At 42.8% G+C, this 13780-nt stretch overlaps 1 protein-coding gene across 4 annotated transcripts in view; it reads left to right on the top strand.

Moving 5' to 3' along the window:
* The window catches only part of MTR (5-methyltetrahydrofolate-homocysteine methyltransferase), a 94161-nt gene that overhangs the window by 64313 nt on the left and 16068 nt on the right, over window positions 1–13780 (top strand). For 3 of the 4 annotated variants that reach the window (XM_087828923.1, XM_087828924.1, XM_087828925.1), the window contains 3 exons: window positions 3390–3490; window positions 8088–8155; window positions 8702–8822. In XM_087828923.1, coding sequence (XP_087685049.1) covers window positions 3390–3490; window positions 8088–8155; window positions 8702–8822 — 290 coding nt within the window. Of the gene's footprint in view, window positions 1–568; window positions 722–2411; window positions 2520–3389; window positions 3491–8087; window positions 8156–8701; window positions 8823–13780 lie in introns of all 4 variants that reach the window. The other variant, XM_087828926.1, reaches the window with a different exon arrangement.

Raw genomic sequence — 13780 nt, 5'->3', positions numbered from 1 at the left:
TTTTTTTGTGTGTTTTTTCTCTCTGGAATTTTACTTTTAACTCCTCCAGATTCACATATTTCAGGTTGTGGAACTAGTCAACCACAGCCAAGGGTCCTTGAATTGGGTGCCAGAGGACAGGGCTTGGTTACTGGCTGTATGAGTCAGTGGGACCTGCCATTGTCTTTCCTCCCCCGCCCTTTGTGTTGCAGAGAGAAGTGCTGATTTCACAGGAGATATTTATTAATGTATATAACCTGTTAATCCGCTAGAATCAAAAGTGTATTTCATTATGAATTTGAACTCTACTTACTAATGCTCCTTCTTTCACTCATAGCTCGCTTTTCCTGAGGACTTACTATCAGTAAAGCCCTAAGCACCCTATGGCAGTGTCTCATTTAATCCTCAGTGTAACTCTTTGAGGCAGGGACTAGTGATATTGTGATTTAGGAAACTGGTGACAGGATCCAGGATCTGAACCATGCAATCTGGTTGAAAACCTGTACTCTGAGCATTTCCGTAATCAAACGGTTGGTTGGATTTAAGCCACTGTTTTATGTGATTTTTTTTCCCCCTAATTTTTGTGTAGGGCATTGAAAAACATATTATTGAGGATACGGAGGAAGCCAGGTTAAACCAGGAAAAATATCCCCGGCCTCTGAATATAATTGAAGGGCCTCTGATGAATGGCATGAAAGTCGTTGGTGATCTTTTTGGAGCTGGAAAAATGTTTCTGCCTCAGGTTTGCAAAAGATGGGGGGAAATTTTCACAGTTGAAAGAAAAAGTCTGTTTTTTAATAAATGTGTTTGCATATATTTCTCAGGTTTTAATTTTGATAAGAGCTCAGGGGCATTGAGATCTGGTCTGTTCTTTCTCTAAATGTATTTAGGAGTAATGTCAACAAAAATTCATATTTTGGGTGGTGTTGAGGGTAGACATCATCTGCAGTTCTTAGCTCCTCATCTTCATGTCTGTTCTGTACCACTTCTTACCCCAGGAGCTGTCTACCCGCCCCCTCACGTTAAAATAAAGCCCAAGATTAGTGTGAAGTTAATAATAGTAACATTTTATTTGATGAACCAAAATTCATCTTTTGGGACACATATTTTGAAAAAACCGTTACCATTTTGAATAGTGATATACGTTAAATATGTTTCGAGTAAAATCAAAACCCTCATTTTGATTTACAGCAGCTACTAACCACATCAGGAGACAACTACTGGTTGAGCTGCCTGGGTTTGGGGCATGAGGCCTACAAAAAACTAAAAGGCCCTGTTCTCTTTTTTTAAATTACTTACTCTTTACTGTTAATTGCCCATTTTTCTTTATAATATTCATCCTTTTTTAAAACAGGTTCATTGTCTTACAATTAACATACTACACTGCACATTTATAAGGACACGGTTGGGTAATTGAGCATGTGCAGCACCACCACCCACACACTCTCTCACTCTCTCAGGATGAGGGACATAATCAGCACCCGGTCCTCAGGCTTTGTTTTCCAACATGTTGACTTATTTTAAATTTTCACTTTTGAGTTCACTTTAGATGTACAGACAAGTTGCCTGTATATTTTTCACCCAACTTCTCCTAATGTTAACATTTTTGCTTGACCATAGTACAGTTACCAGAACCAGAAATTGACATTGGTGTGGTGCTATTAAATAAAGGCCTCATCAGAGTTTGCCAGTTTTCCACAACTGTTTCCTTTTTTTTCCAGGACCCTGCTTTGCTTTTATCCTGCCTTCTCTGACAGTTCTTCTGTGATCTTGACTTTGAAGAGTCCAGTATAGTTATTATAGAGACTGTCCCTCAATTTGAGTTTGTCTGAAATTTTCTCATTTTTGGCAAGAGTAGCAGAGTGATGCCATGCCCTTCTCGGTGGGTCACGGCAGGAGGCCCATGATGATGCTGGCTCGTTACTGCTGATGCTAACTTGGATCATTTGGTGAATGGCATCTGCTAGGTTTCTTCACTCTAAACTTACTGGTGGGGAGAAACTCAGACACTGCAAATACCCTGTTTCTTATGGTACTTCCACCCATGGGTTACAGCGCACATTGATGGGTTTTGTAAAAGGCCCTGTTCTTGCTTAAGCATTAGCCTTAATTATAAGTGAATTGCAACACTGGGGATTGAGAAGAGAAGGCTAAGAGAGGCTCATGGTAGAGAAGCTTGAACTTGGAGAACCAATGGAGGGCCTTCGAGGTGAGACAAGATAACGCGCAGAAGTTCAGAGGACAGGCATTTTCCTCCTGCGATAGCTCATTCATGGACTCTCCCCACAGACACATTGTGTACCCTGCTCACTGTCAAAAGTGGGCTCCAGTGTGGCTGAGCTGAGGTCAAAGCGTGCATCCTTAATTCAGCTAACAGTTCACAAGTGGCCATTCAGGTGGTTTCATAGAGATCCTGACTGTGCTGTTCCCAGGTCATAAAGTCAGCTCGGGTCATGAAGAAGGCTGTGGGCCACCTCACCCCCTTCATGGAGGAAGAAAGGAAAGAAGCTCAGGGGCTCACTGGTGCAGTGGAAGAAGAGGCAAGTCCTTCGCCCAGCCTGGTCCGTGTGAGGAACTGGCCTCGGGGCCTTACTAGAGTGGAGTAGGGACTGTGGGGCTCGGCTTGTTTGTTATTGGAGGTAAAGTGGAGAGGTGATCTTTGCCCAGGGCGGGTGGCTCAGCTGGTGCAACCATCCTATGCACCAAAAGGTCGCAGGTTCGATTCTCGGACAAGGGTGTGTGCCTGGGTTGTAGGTTTGATCCCTGGCCCCAGTTGGGGCACATGTTGGAGACACCCAATCACTGTGTCTCTCTTGAATCTGTGTTTCTCTCTCCCCATCCCTCCCTTCCACTCTCTCTAAAAATCAATGGGAAAAGTATCCTCAGTAAGAATAAACAAAAAAATAAAAATTGTCCGATAGTTTAGGAGTTAAGGATATGGCCTTCAGCTATGGGGCTGTTTTGTATTTGGACCTAAACTGCTCTTTGAGGTGATGGAACCCATGATCTTGGTTGAAGCTCACTGAGGTTACCAACCACGTAAGCCACCTTTGAACTGCTCAGCCTTACAGCTACCTACCTGCAGAGCACATGACTTGGGTTCTGGGTCTGTCTTTGAGGTTTTCTTAGTTTTATTAAATTGCTTTCTGGCCCAGCCAGAGTGGCTCAGTCGGTTGGGCGTCATCCAGTGCACCGAAAGGTTGCTGGTTCATTTCCTGTTCAGGGCGCATGCCTGGGTTGCGGGTTTGGTTCCCAGTCAGGGAGCATACAGAGGGTAGATGATCAGTGTTTCTCTCTCTCTTTCCCCCTTCCTCCTCTGAGCACATCCTTGGGTCAGGATTAAAGAGTCGGGCTCTGGGGAACTAGGTGATCTGCCATGAAGTGACCACAGCACTTATCTTGCCCCACAGACTCATTACCAAGGCACCGTTGTGCTGGCCACTGTTAAAGGCGACGTGCATGACATAGGCAAGAACATAGTTGGGGTAGTTCTCAGCTGCAACAATTTTAGGTAAGTTAAGTCCCACTGCTTTCAGCCACTTTCTTTGTAAGTAAAAGCGTTAACAGGATACTTCTTTAGTGGGTGGGAGGGCATGGCAGTGGATGATAGAGGCTATTTTAATGCCTTTTTTTTTTTTTTACTGTGTTTTCAAATTTTCTACTGTGAACACACCTTTTCAAATGATATAAGTTAGTAATTATCTGTTGTATGTTCAGTAAAGACAAAAAGAGAAGTAAAAACTACTCAAGCAGGGTCAAAACAGCCAAGAGGCTTCCTGAGAATTGACGTTGGGCCAGAGGCTCTGGTAACCAGAACACTGGCCTCCTGTGCGTGGCACGTGGCACATGGCACGTGGCATGTTTCCTTTTCCCTCTCAGTGAACCGCTGTGCTTCAGAGCCAAGATCTTACAAGACAGGCTAAACGGAGTTTTATAAGAAGGTTCTGACTGTACAGTTCTTTTTCCTTTGCTTAGACAGGGCCATGCATGCTTCTTGGTGATGAAGCTAGATTGTGGAATGTATACAAGTAAAATCCCTTTCTGACATATCTCATTATAGTGAATAAATATTCAGCACAAAGTTATTTCCTTGTGAGAGCTGATGACCTTTAGTAAGTGTATGTTTTGCTCCAATTTCAACATATTCTTTATAATCAAAAGCCTAACGTAACTAACTAATGCTTTCTCTGGTCCGTGTCCAGCCAACTGTCCTTCTAAGTCATGGGCTTCTTTCCAATGTGCTGTTCTCTCTAGAGGAGAGGGACTTGCTGCAGTGGCAGCTGGGCCTGTGGAGTTCTCTTCTGCTGTCAGTGACAGTTATCCTCAATGCCCCCTCTCTCCTCTCAACACGTTTCTCCACCTCTGCATTCAAGGCTGATTAAATGCAGCTAAGAACCACTCGGGAAGGCTGGAGGTGGGGGAGCCATGTCAGGACGGCTCCTTTCCCCTCTGTCCTCACAAGTACTTCTGTTTGCCTGCTTACTCACTGTCAAGACACCTTTTCTCCTGGTCCTGGAAATGAGGAACTTTCCTGGGAATGTATTTATATATTTTTAAGAGATAAACTTATTGGAGAGCCAGTGGGGGTTGTTGTAATGAGATTTTGCCTATAGAATAAGTATTTGGATAAGGTGTTTGCCTCCTAAAATCTACAAGAAATTTCTGCTCTTTGGTTTCGATGTGATTTTATCACAATTAGTTAAAATTCAGTTCAGCTAATTAAAAATGCTTGTAGATAATCTGCCATGCATTGTACTTGAGACACCAAAATGATTTTGTTGACATTCAAGGAGTTTACTGTTTATCAGGCTAAATAGCCAGGTACATATGCAACTGTGATAATGGGACAAGAACTGTTGAAAAGGTGACTTTGTAGGTATACTTTATAGCATTCTTGAGATATCATTGTTCTATGTTTATCATTTTTTACTTTGAACAATGAATAAGTAGCTGAGAGACTCATACTAGGAATATTTTCCTCCAGTAATGGTATTTTAAGAGGCCAGGGAAGAGCTAAGAGCTCAGTGTTTCTCGGCGGGGGGTGGAGGGGTGTCAGCAGCTGTAAAAGCCTGCTTGTTAAACCCTGGCTTTCTCCAGCATGTCCAGCCCCTCCATCTCGTGCATGGAAGGTCTGCTTCTCTTTGCTAGTAAGTCAACTGGAGAAACATCTGCTGATGAAACTCTAATTCTTTCTTTTGCAAAAATATGAGGGAATGTGCAAACTCTGTCAGGTCAGAAACCCTTTTGGGTTTTGTGTCTTAGAACAGTGGACTCCTGGCGTTGGTGAGTTTGGTTTTGTAGCATCAGCTAGTGGACAAGTGTCCTGGAGACGGGCCTTGTGTAGTTAAGTGTATTCTGAGCATCGATGTTCTAGGTTGGGTGCTTGGGCGAATCACTGAGCTAGTGAGTGAGTCTAGCTAACCACCCAGGACCAAGCCCAGTGAGCCTTTCTCGTTCCTGGTTTCTGTCCCTGGTGCAGTGAATCTCATGAAATGATAAAGTGTTTTCTTTGTGGGGAACATGTAAAGGGGACTAAAAGCGATAGTCTGAACAGAAACACGTTTTCCATGGGATGATGCAGCAGAGCCTGTGATGTGCCACTAGCCTCATAATAGAAAAGCCTTTCAAAGTGAGAAGCAGCAGGCATTTATTGAGATCAAAAAGAAGAGCTATTCTGGAATCCTTAATTTAGGCAGAAGCCCAAATAACTCCAATCTGGAGACGAACACAAAGGGAATCTATGAGGATGGGGAACAGTTACATCCATAGAAGGGAGGCATTTCTGTTGGTGCAGGTAGCACAGTGACCGTAATTCTAGACACCTTTTTAATTTCTAGTTTAGGAATCATTAGTCCAGTAGTCAGAATATCTGTTTTTTTATTACACTCGCAAACAGTTCTTTGGGAAACAAAGTTCCTTAGGCCCAGTCCAGAGGTTATTTTGACGTTTTAACTTTCCAAAGGTTTGAGGCCTAAGTCGTGCAAGGCGGCTCCTTCGTGCTGGCAGCTCGGGCTCCCTTTTAAAGGGGCTCCAATTATGTTGTCGTTTACCTGTGCAGTACAGTTTGAGAATTTGAGTAGACCTAAGGATGTATTTACCTAGAATCTAGTACTACTAATGTTTGTTGACAGCTTCACAGTTTATATAGAGCTTTTATAGAATTTTTTTTTCTTTTACTGATTTTTTAAAAATTTATTTCATCCTTTCTTTTGTTTTTAATGGTTATGATCCTGCTCTGTGTGCCTCAGTTATTGTATCTCTCATTTAACACATGAGAAAACTGAGGCTTCGTGAAGTTAAGTGATTTCTTCATGGGCACTCAGCACATGGCAGACCTTACGCAGGGCTTCTGATTCCAAAAGTCAAGACTGCTGTGTCCATTTACCTTCTAAGATTTATTTCAATTATAAAGTTAAATTACTTAAATTGTAATGTCTAATATTAATATTCTAGTTAAATTCCTCTTAAGTTATTTAGAATATTTTATTGATCAGATATTTGATTACACAAAAGTAGATTTCAGATATACTTTAATAATAATTGTATAAAGATAAATGGGACCTCTTTCCATTTAACAGATAATGCACACTCTTGTGTAAGAAAAAGTAGTATATATCAACAGAAATTTTAAAATTAGATATTGTACATCTGGCACTTTAAAATAATGAGGCATGTTTATAGTTTAAGTAGTGGTTCTTAATATAACTACCTAGTATGGGTAAAAAGTAAGCAAGATAGAGCTAAGAATGAAATGCTTTGAAACTGTATCATCATGTTACTGTGTTTAGCTGAGTGAGGAAAATGACTGTATCTGAGTCAAGGGCGCACTGGTCCAGCCTCACATGCTCACGTGCTCACTTGATAGTTACTCAGAGGCTATCAGCTTAATATATGTGAGTGTGTGTATACATATGTATATTATGTATTATATAGATATAGTTTTCTATTGTTACTGAGATACAATTGACATATAACATTGCGCAATTAAGGTGTACAAGGTGTCGATTCGATGCACTTATATATTGTGATAATAGTGTTCGCTAATACCTCCATCATGTCACATCATTCCCATGTCTTTTTCTATTGAGGACATTTAAGATATACTCTCTTAACACTTTCAAGTATGTCATACAGTATTGTTAGCTGTACTCACAGTGCTGTGAATTAATCACCAGAATTCACTCATCTGCTACGTGGAAGTTTATACCTTTGATGAACATCTCACTATCTTCACCACTCTCCAGCCCCTGGTAGCCACTATTCCTTCTGGAGAGGAAAAGGGACCTTATAATAATATTTATTTTCTAAATTGTATGTATTTTTAAATAGTATTGGATGCCTTTGCTGAAGCCTTTAGTGCAGCTTACATTGTTTTTCTGAATTAGCCCAAATTAAATGCTTGTTATTACAGCTCTGTTATAAATAAGCACTTTAGAAAGATGATTGTAAAATCAACACTTTTTGATAACATTCATTTTTATTCTCTTTAACTTCTCACGTGGCAAAATGTAGGCCTATGTGTAAGAAAAGGCCTACAGACAACAGACATGGGGTATAGCTCAAAGTGAAAAGGGAAACCAGGGGAGATGGAGCTGTATGTGGGGAGGCAGGAAGTTGTAGCGGAGGTGAGAGAAAGTGGGAAGGGTGGAGGGCAGAATCGCCGCCGCCCAGACAGCGCAGTGGGTGTGGGACCCACACTTTCCTCTCCAAGCTTCAGATCCTTTCCCTCAGCCAGACCTCCCCAGGGCCAGCTAGTTCAGGATTTGCCACTGAATTGTTTACTTAAAAATGGTTAAAAGGGCAAATTGTAAATATTATATATTTGTAATATCCCAAAAGCTATTGAACTCTATACTTTCAATGGGCTCATTTTATGCTATGTGAATTACATATCAGTAAAGCTGCTTATAAAAGCTTAGCATAGTGCCTGGCATACAGTTAAATGCTCAATAAATGGTCGTTGTACTGTGTTGTCGGTATTTAGTGAGCATTTCAGTGGGATTCCAGTTTACATCAGTGCAGTGTTTGATGGCTAAATAAAACTGTTAATTTCAGCCTTGTTGCTAATGCATTCTCTAATTTTCTCCTGTCCCATTTCTGTCCCTCAGAGTTATTGACCTAGGAGTCATGACTCCCTGTGATAAGATCCTGAAAGCAGCTCTGGACCACAAAGCAGGTACCATGCAACTGGGCTTCTGGGTGTTTCCCTCAGTGTCTGTCTGACTAGTTTGCCTCAGCACAGGTGGGACCAGTGGGACGTTCAGACAGTGAGGTGCCAGCTCCTACGAAGGGGCTGCTTTCAGTGCCATTTATAATGGGGGTTGGAGAGGTGAATAGGGAGCGTGGAACCCCTGTGTAGCTCTGAAGGTGGGGAATGGGACAGCCTTCTTAGGAGAATGGTATGTATTAGACCGTGTTCTCTGCATGACTGTTCTCTTCACACTGTGTGACACGTCTAGTCTGGGACGTCACAGCAAATAGTATATTCTATCACCAATACTGTGGGAGCACATTGCAACTCTAACTCACACACCATATTTACTACTCAAGCAAACAATAACTCGAAACCCCCACTTAGAACAGGTGTCTTAGAATTAGAAATGGGGAACTCGTATTACATCTCATGGTCTTTATTGCAAAAGTTTTTAAATGAGTCTTCATGCTTTTCCCCCTTTTCTGTCACCCTTCTGATTTGCACTTTTTTTCTTTTTTTAAATAATAGACATAATTGGCCTGTCGGGACTCATCACTCCTTCCCTGGATGAAATGATATTTGTTGCCAAGGAAATGGAGAGACTGGCCATAAAGATCCCGTTGTTGATTGGAGGGGCAACTACTTCGCGGTAAGTCTGCTCAGGAGCTTGGTGCTTCTCTGCACATTCTAGAAGTGCCAGTGTTTGAAGACGGTGATAGACCTGGGTTGTTTTTCTCAGTGTGTCCTGATACATTGTCTCCTCATGTGTAAGCACGTGCACTTCCTGCCAGGACACTTTTGGACACTGCAAAAGGCCCTTTGCCTTTCTTTGGAGTCCTTTAGCTGTAGTAGTCCTTTTCTCAACCCGCTCACCTGCCATTCAGTTCCTGAGATTTGTAATGAACGCTTACTCCTCTCAGAATCAAACTAAGTGGAGAAGCGGTGTTTTATAACAAAGACGTGGCTTGAACTTCAGCCACTCTGTCATGAAGCAGGTGTCTGAATAATTACAGGTTCCCTCGATGAAACTCCAACCTTGTGATAGTTGAGACAGAAAGCGAGAATGAACCAAGGCCTTACTTTGGAAAGTTGTTTTTGAAAGGGGGAAAGCTTGGGTTAAACAACTTAAATAGGAGGAAGTTCAGATTTGGTCACATGATCATTATTCAGGTTATCAGATTTTACCTGGGTCATGATCATAATGATATTTCGTGAGAAATGTGTTAATTATGTGTATTAGACTTTTAATGACACTTCATTATGCCCCATACATTCACTTTGTCAGGGAATAATGCCCAGTGGAGCATTGAACTTGACAATCCCACAAAGCATGCAGTTTATTTTTCTGATACAAAAATATACTAGAGGCCTGGTCAGAGATACATACTCCAGACTTCCTTTTCCACTGGAAACAACTGCATGTTAAGTCATTTGCATTAGCCAGGGTTCTCCAGAGAAAAACACACTCACACACATAGAGGGAGAGGGATTGATTTTAGGAATTGGCTCATGAGATTATGGGAGCTGCTAAGTGTGAAATCTTCAGGGAAGGTGGGGGCTGAAGACCAGGCAGGAGCTGATGTGCCAGCATTAAGTCCAAAGGCATCTGGAGGCAGATGTCCTTCTTTGGGCACCTCGGTCTTTTCTCTTACAGTCTTTAACTGACTGGATGAGTCCCACCCACATTGTGGAAGGTAATCTTGAGTGTTATATGTCATTTATTCAGTGATCGCTTTCCATACTTGAGGACTCAATAGTGTGACTATTGCTCTGCACATTAGAAACAGGGCTTATTTTTTCACGAAGGACTTATCCTCTAGGACATGTGGCAGGTGTTCTCCAGGGATGTGACCGACCACTGATGACTGGGTTTTTGCTGAGCATGGTCTTGGAAAAGTAATGCTGTGACTATTTATTAGCTTAGTAAAGAGAATGGTAACAGAATTTATAGATTATTGTCAGAATGAAATACCTTTTAAAACCATGGTTGTAAAATAAAAAAATAAATGAGCAGATGTAATGAAATGCATTATGAGTTATGTAAATGTGATGCTGGTTTCAAAGTGAGAACTATTTTATATGGTAGGACACTACACTCAGAATTCCAAGATTAGGAAACCACATTGCTACTTGTGCAAATTGGAACATTTCCAAATAGTCCATTCTTTTATATCTCTTACCAAGTGAGATTCATCAGTTAAAGAGGTTTTTAAAAAACACATTCAGAAGCAGCATGGCTAGCCTCTCAAAATATATCATTGGCAAAATTAGCCATAAATGACTCTTAACAACTCTAACCTGATAGATCAAATCAGAAATCACCCACCATCTCCATACTATTGCGAATCGCTGTTTGTATTGTCTGGGGGACTGTGACTGTGTTCCTACTTGAAGGCAGACAGCTGGGACCTGGGACCCTGCAGGTTTCTTCCAGCTCTGTGGTGCTTTGTCTCTGCATGAGCTCTGCCCTTTCTGGTTCTGTTCTCTTCCATGCCTGTTGCAGTTTCTGGAAAATAAAAGCCAATCGCAGTCCTTCCAGGAACCATCCCCTTCTCCATTGTGGTGTTCGCTCAGCCTTTGAAAAATAGACTCTCCTGCAACCTCCAAGAAAACTTCATTGTAAATTCCCAGTACTGACTCCATTCAAAAGTAGTGACAGTGGGTGTCTCGGACCTGGAGTCTCACTCAGCAAGCCCTTTTATTTAAGGGAGCACTCACTGAGGTCTACCAGTCATACCGAAAAGCACACACAGCCTGAGTAATTTTTATAAAAATGAATCCATCCCTGTAATCAGCCCAGATTAAGAAGTATAACATTAATGGCGCCGGGAACTTCACTGGGTCCCTTCCCAGTGGCAGTGACCACTGTTCTGTCACAACGGGCTGGCTTCACCTGCCTTCCAGCTCTGGTCCTGTTGCGTGCGCCCCTCTGTGTCCGCTGCTGCTCAGCATGCTGTCTGAGGCCCAGACTCGTCATTACAGTAGTCGCCTTTCCCTGCTGTGGTGAAGTGTTCCGTCGTATAACAGACTATGGTTTCTTTATATCCACGCTGCTGTTGGTGGACACTGCTGGTTTTTACAGTTAGGGGCTATTACACAGAATGCTGCCATGTCTGTGTTTCTGTCCTGAAGCAAACTTACTGGATCATAAGATCCACGTGTGGCTGTCTGCATCATGTACTGCTAGGTGCTTTCCACAGTGGTTGTGTTAATTCATACATCCCACCAGCAGATATGAGATTTCCACTTCGTGCATTTTCATGTGTATGTAGTAGATGTGGTTCCACTTTTACTCCCTGCTGACGGATGCTGGGTGCCTTTCATGTGTCATTGACATCTGGATGTGCTCTTTAAGTTGGGTATTCTGCCTTTTTTCTTAATGATTCGCATGCACTCACTACTAATATTATATATAAGTGCCTTATGAGAAATGCATTTTACAGCCTGGCCGGGCGTGGCTCAGTGGTTGAGCGTCGATCTAGGATCCAGGCGATCGGGGTTCGATTCCTGGTCAGGGCACATGCCTGGGTTGTGGGCTGCAGCTGATCAATGACTCTTTCCTCATTGATGTTTCTCTCTCTCTCCCTCTTCTTTCCTTTCTCTGAAATCAATGAAGATATATTAAAAAAAAAAAAAAAAGAAATACATTTTACAAATAGATTCTTTTTTTAAAATATATTTTTATTGATTTCAGAGAGAGGAAGGGAGAGAGAGACAGAGAGAGAGAGAGAGAGAAACATCAACGATGAGAGAGTCATTGATCGGCTGCCTCCTGCATGCCCCCTGCTGGGGACCGAGTCCACAACCCCGGCATGTGCCCTGACTGGGAATGGAACCGTGACCTTCCTAGTTCATAGGTCGATGTTCAACCACTGAGCCACGCCAGCTGGGCAAATAAATTCTTTCAATATGGCTTGCTTTTGCTGCTTAGTGGTATTTTTGGGTAACAGAAGTTTTAATTTTTATGACGTCTGTTTTGTCAGTCTCCTGCTTTATGATTCGTGCTTTTTGCATCTGTGTAAGAAATCTCTCTACTAGCAGAGACAGCCTTGCTAGAAAGCTTTCAGGAGTTTGAATGCCTCAGAAGCCCCCTAAGCTCCTTGTTATTACCTCCTACAGGTCTACTGGGGACCCAGCAGTGTTCCAGATCTTTCCTCTGCAGGTGGCAGGTCAGGACATCCAGGATGTCATGAGAACAGACCTCTGAGGGGCCATAGCATGGCTTTTCCAGACCTCAGTGGCCTGCAGTAGATTTAGAACTGTCTCCCCAAGACACTCAGAATGAGGCTTAAGGCTGTCTAATGGGTGGATCCTTGGAGAGGTCAAAAGGATTATACAGACTTATGGTGGAAATATGCTTGGAGTGTCCCTTTTTAACCTGTAGCTGTGAGAGAACAGAAAACCGAATGTTCTCCTGTGTATAACACAGGTGCTTTGGGTATCACAGACTAGAAATGACTTCATGGAAATCTGGTCCTGTCATCCGCACAACTTCTCTAGGGCACAAGTCTGGCAGTTAGCTCTCAGTTTTTAGCTGTTTTAAAGCCGTTGCTGTAAAGTATCTTCTTTATTGTGTGAGTAATGAAGAATTTGATGCGGTCCCATCACTCAAAGCTGGAGGTAACTTGCTGACTTTTTTTTTAAACTGTTAAGAAGTAAGGGTACTGACACAGCAGGGGAGTTTAAGCTCAGGCCTGTGTACAAGATTCCACGGGATGAATTTTATATGCTGGGTTTACTCCTGGTTGCAGCTTTATTTTCCCATCTCTCATTTTTCTCATTACATTTTAGGTTTGGTCATGCTGCATTTATGCAAAACACTAGGTTAATTCTGGGACAGGATATGACCTGAAATAAATGTTTGGAGCGCTTGTTTTTTTTCCTTCAGATTTGAAGATCTTCTAAGGTTAACGCCTTAGAAGGCGTTACTACTAAGGCTTATGTGGCAATTATAGGAGATGAGCACTTAAATCCGAAGAGCTGATGGGGGACTTAGCAGAGATGGGCTTCCTAGTGAGCCTCAGCATCTAGTTCCTTGCTCTTGGTGTGTGGGAAGCAGCGGAGAGATCCCAGGGCCTTGTCATTTTTCAGACTCCAGGATGGAGCCCTTATCCAGCTGGACAAGCCAGCACGAATGGCAGCTCAGGGGAAGCGGTGTCTCCCTGCCCGGCGGGGCTCTGTGGTTAGAGCGTCAGCCTGCAAACCGAAGGGACATGGCTTCAGTTCTGGTCAAGGGCACATACCTGGCTGCAGGTTCATTCTCCAGCCCTGTTGGGCACGTGCAGGGCAGCCAGCCGATGTGCCTCTGTCACCTGGATGTTTCTCTCTCTGCCCCTCCCTCCCACTCTGTTCCTCCCTCTCTCTCCCTGAAAGAAAGATTTCAGTGGAAAAACATCCTCCGGTGAGGATTAACCAAAAAACGAAGGAGGAGGGAGCAGTGTCTTCCTGTTTTATCAGGAAACCAAAACACTCGCTGGCCGAGCAGGCTCAAATTTCATGCCTGTGCTCACCTGGCTTTGTCAGTTTTATGTTGGAAAGCAGCGCTGTGCTTTTTATTTTCTTATTTAAGTAGTGGAACCCGTCCTTGCTTCTCGGGGCCCTGGCCTG

This window comes from Miniopterus natalensis, chromosome 21 (genome assembly GCF_054644295.1).
Source record: "Miniopterus natalensis isolate mMinNat1 chromosome 21, mMinNat1.hap1, whole genome shotgun sequence".
Taxonomy (NCBI): domain Eukaryota; kingdom Metazoa; phylum Chordata; class Mammalia; order Chiroptera; family Miniopteridae; genus Miniopterus; species Miniopterus natalensis.
This window is presented reverse-complemented; position numbering and strand designations above follow the sequence as displayed.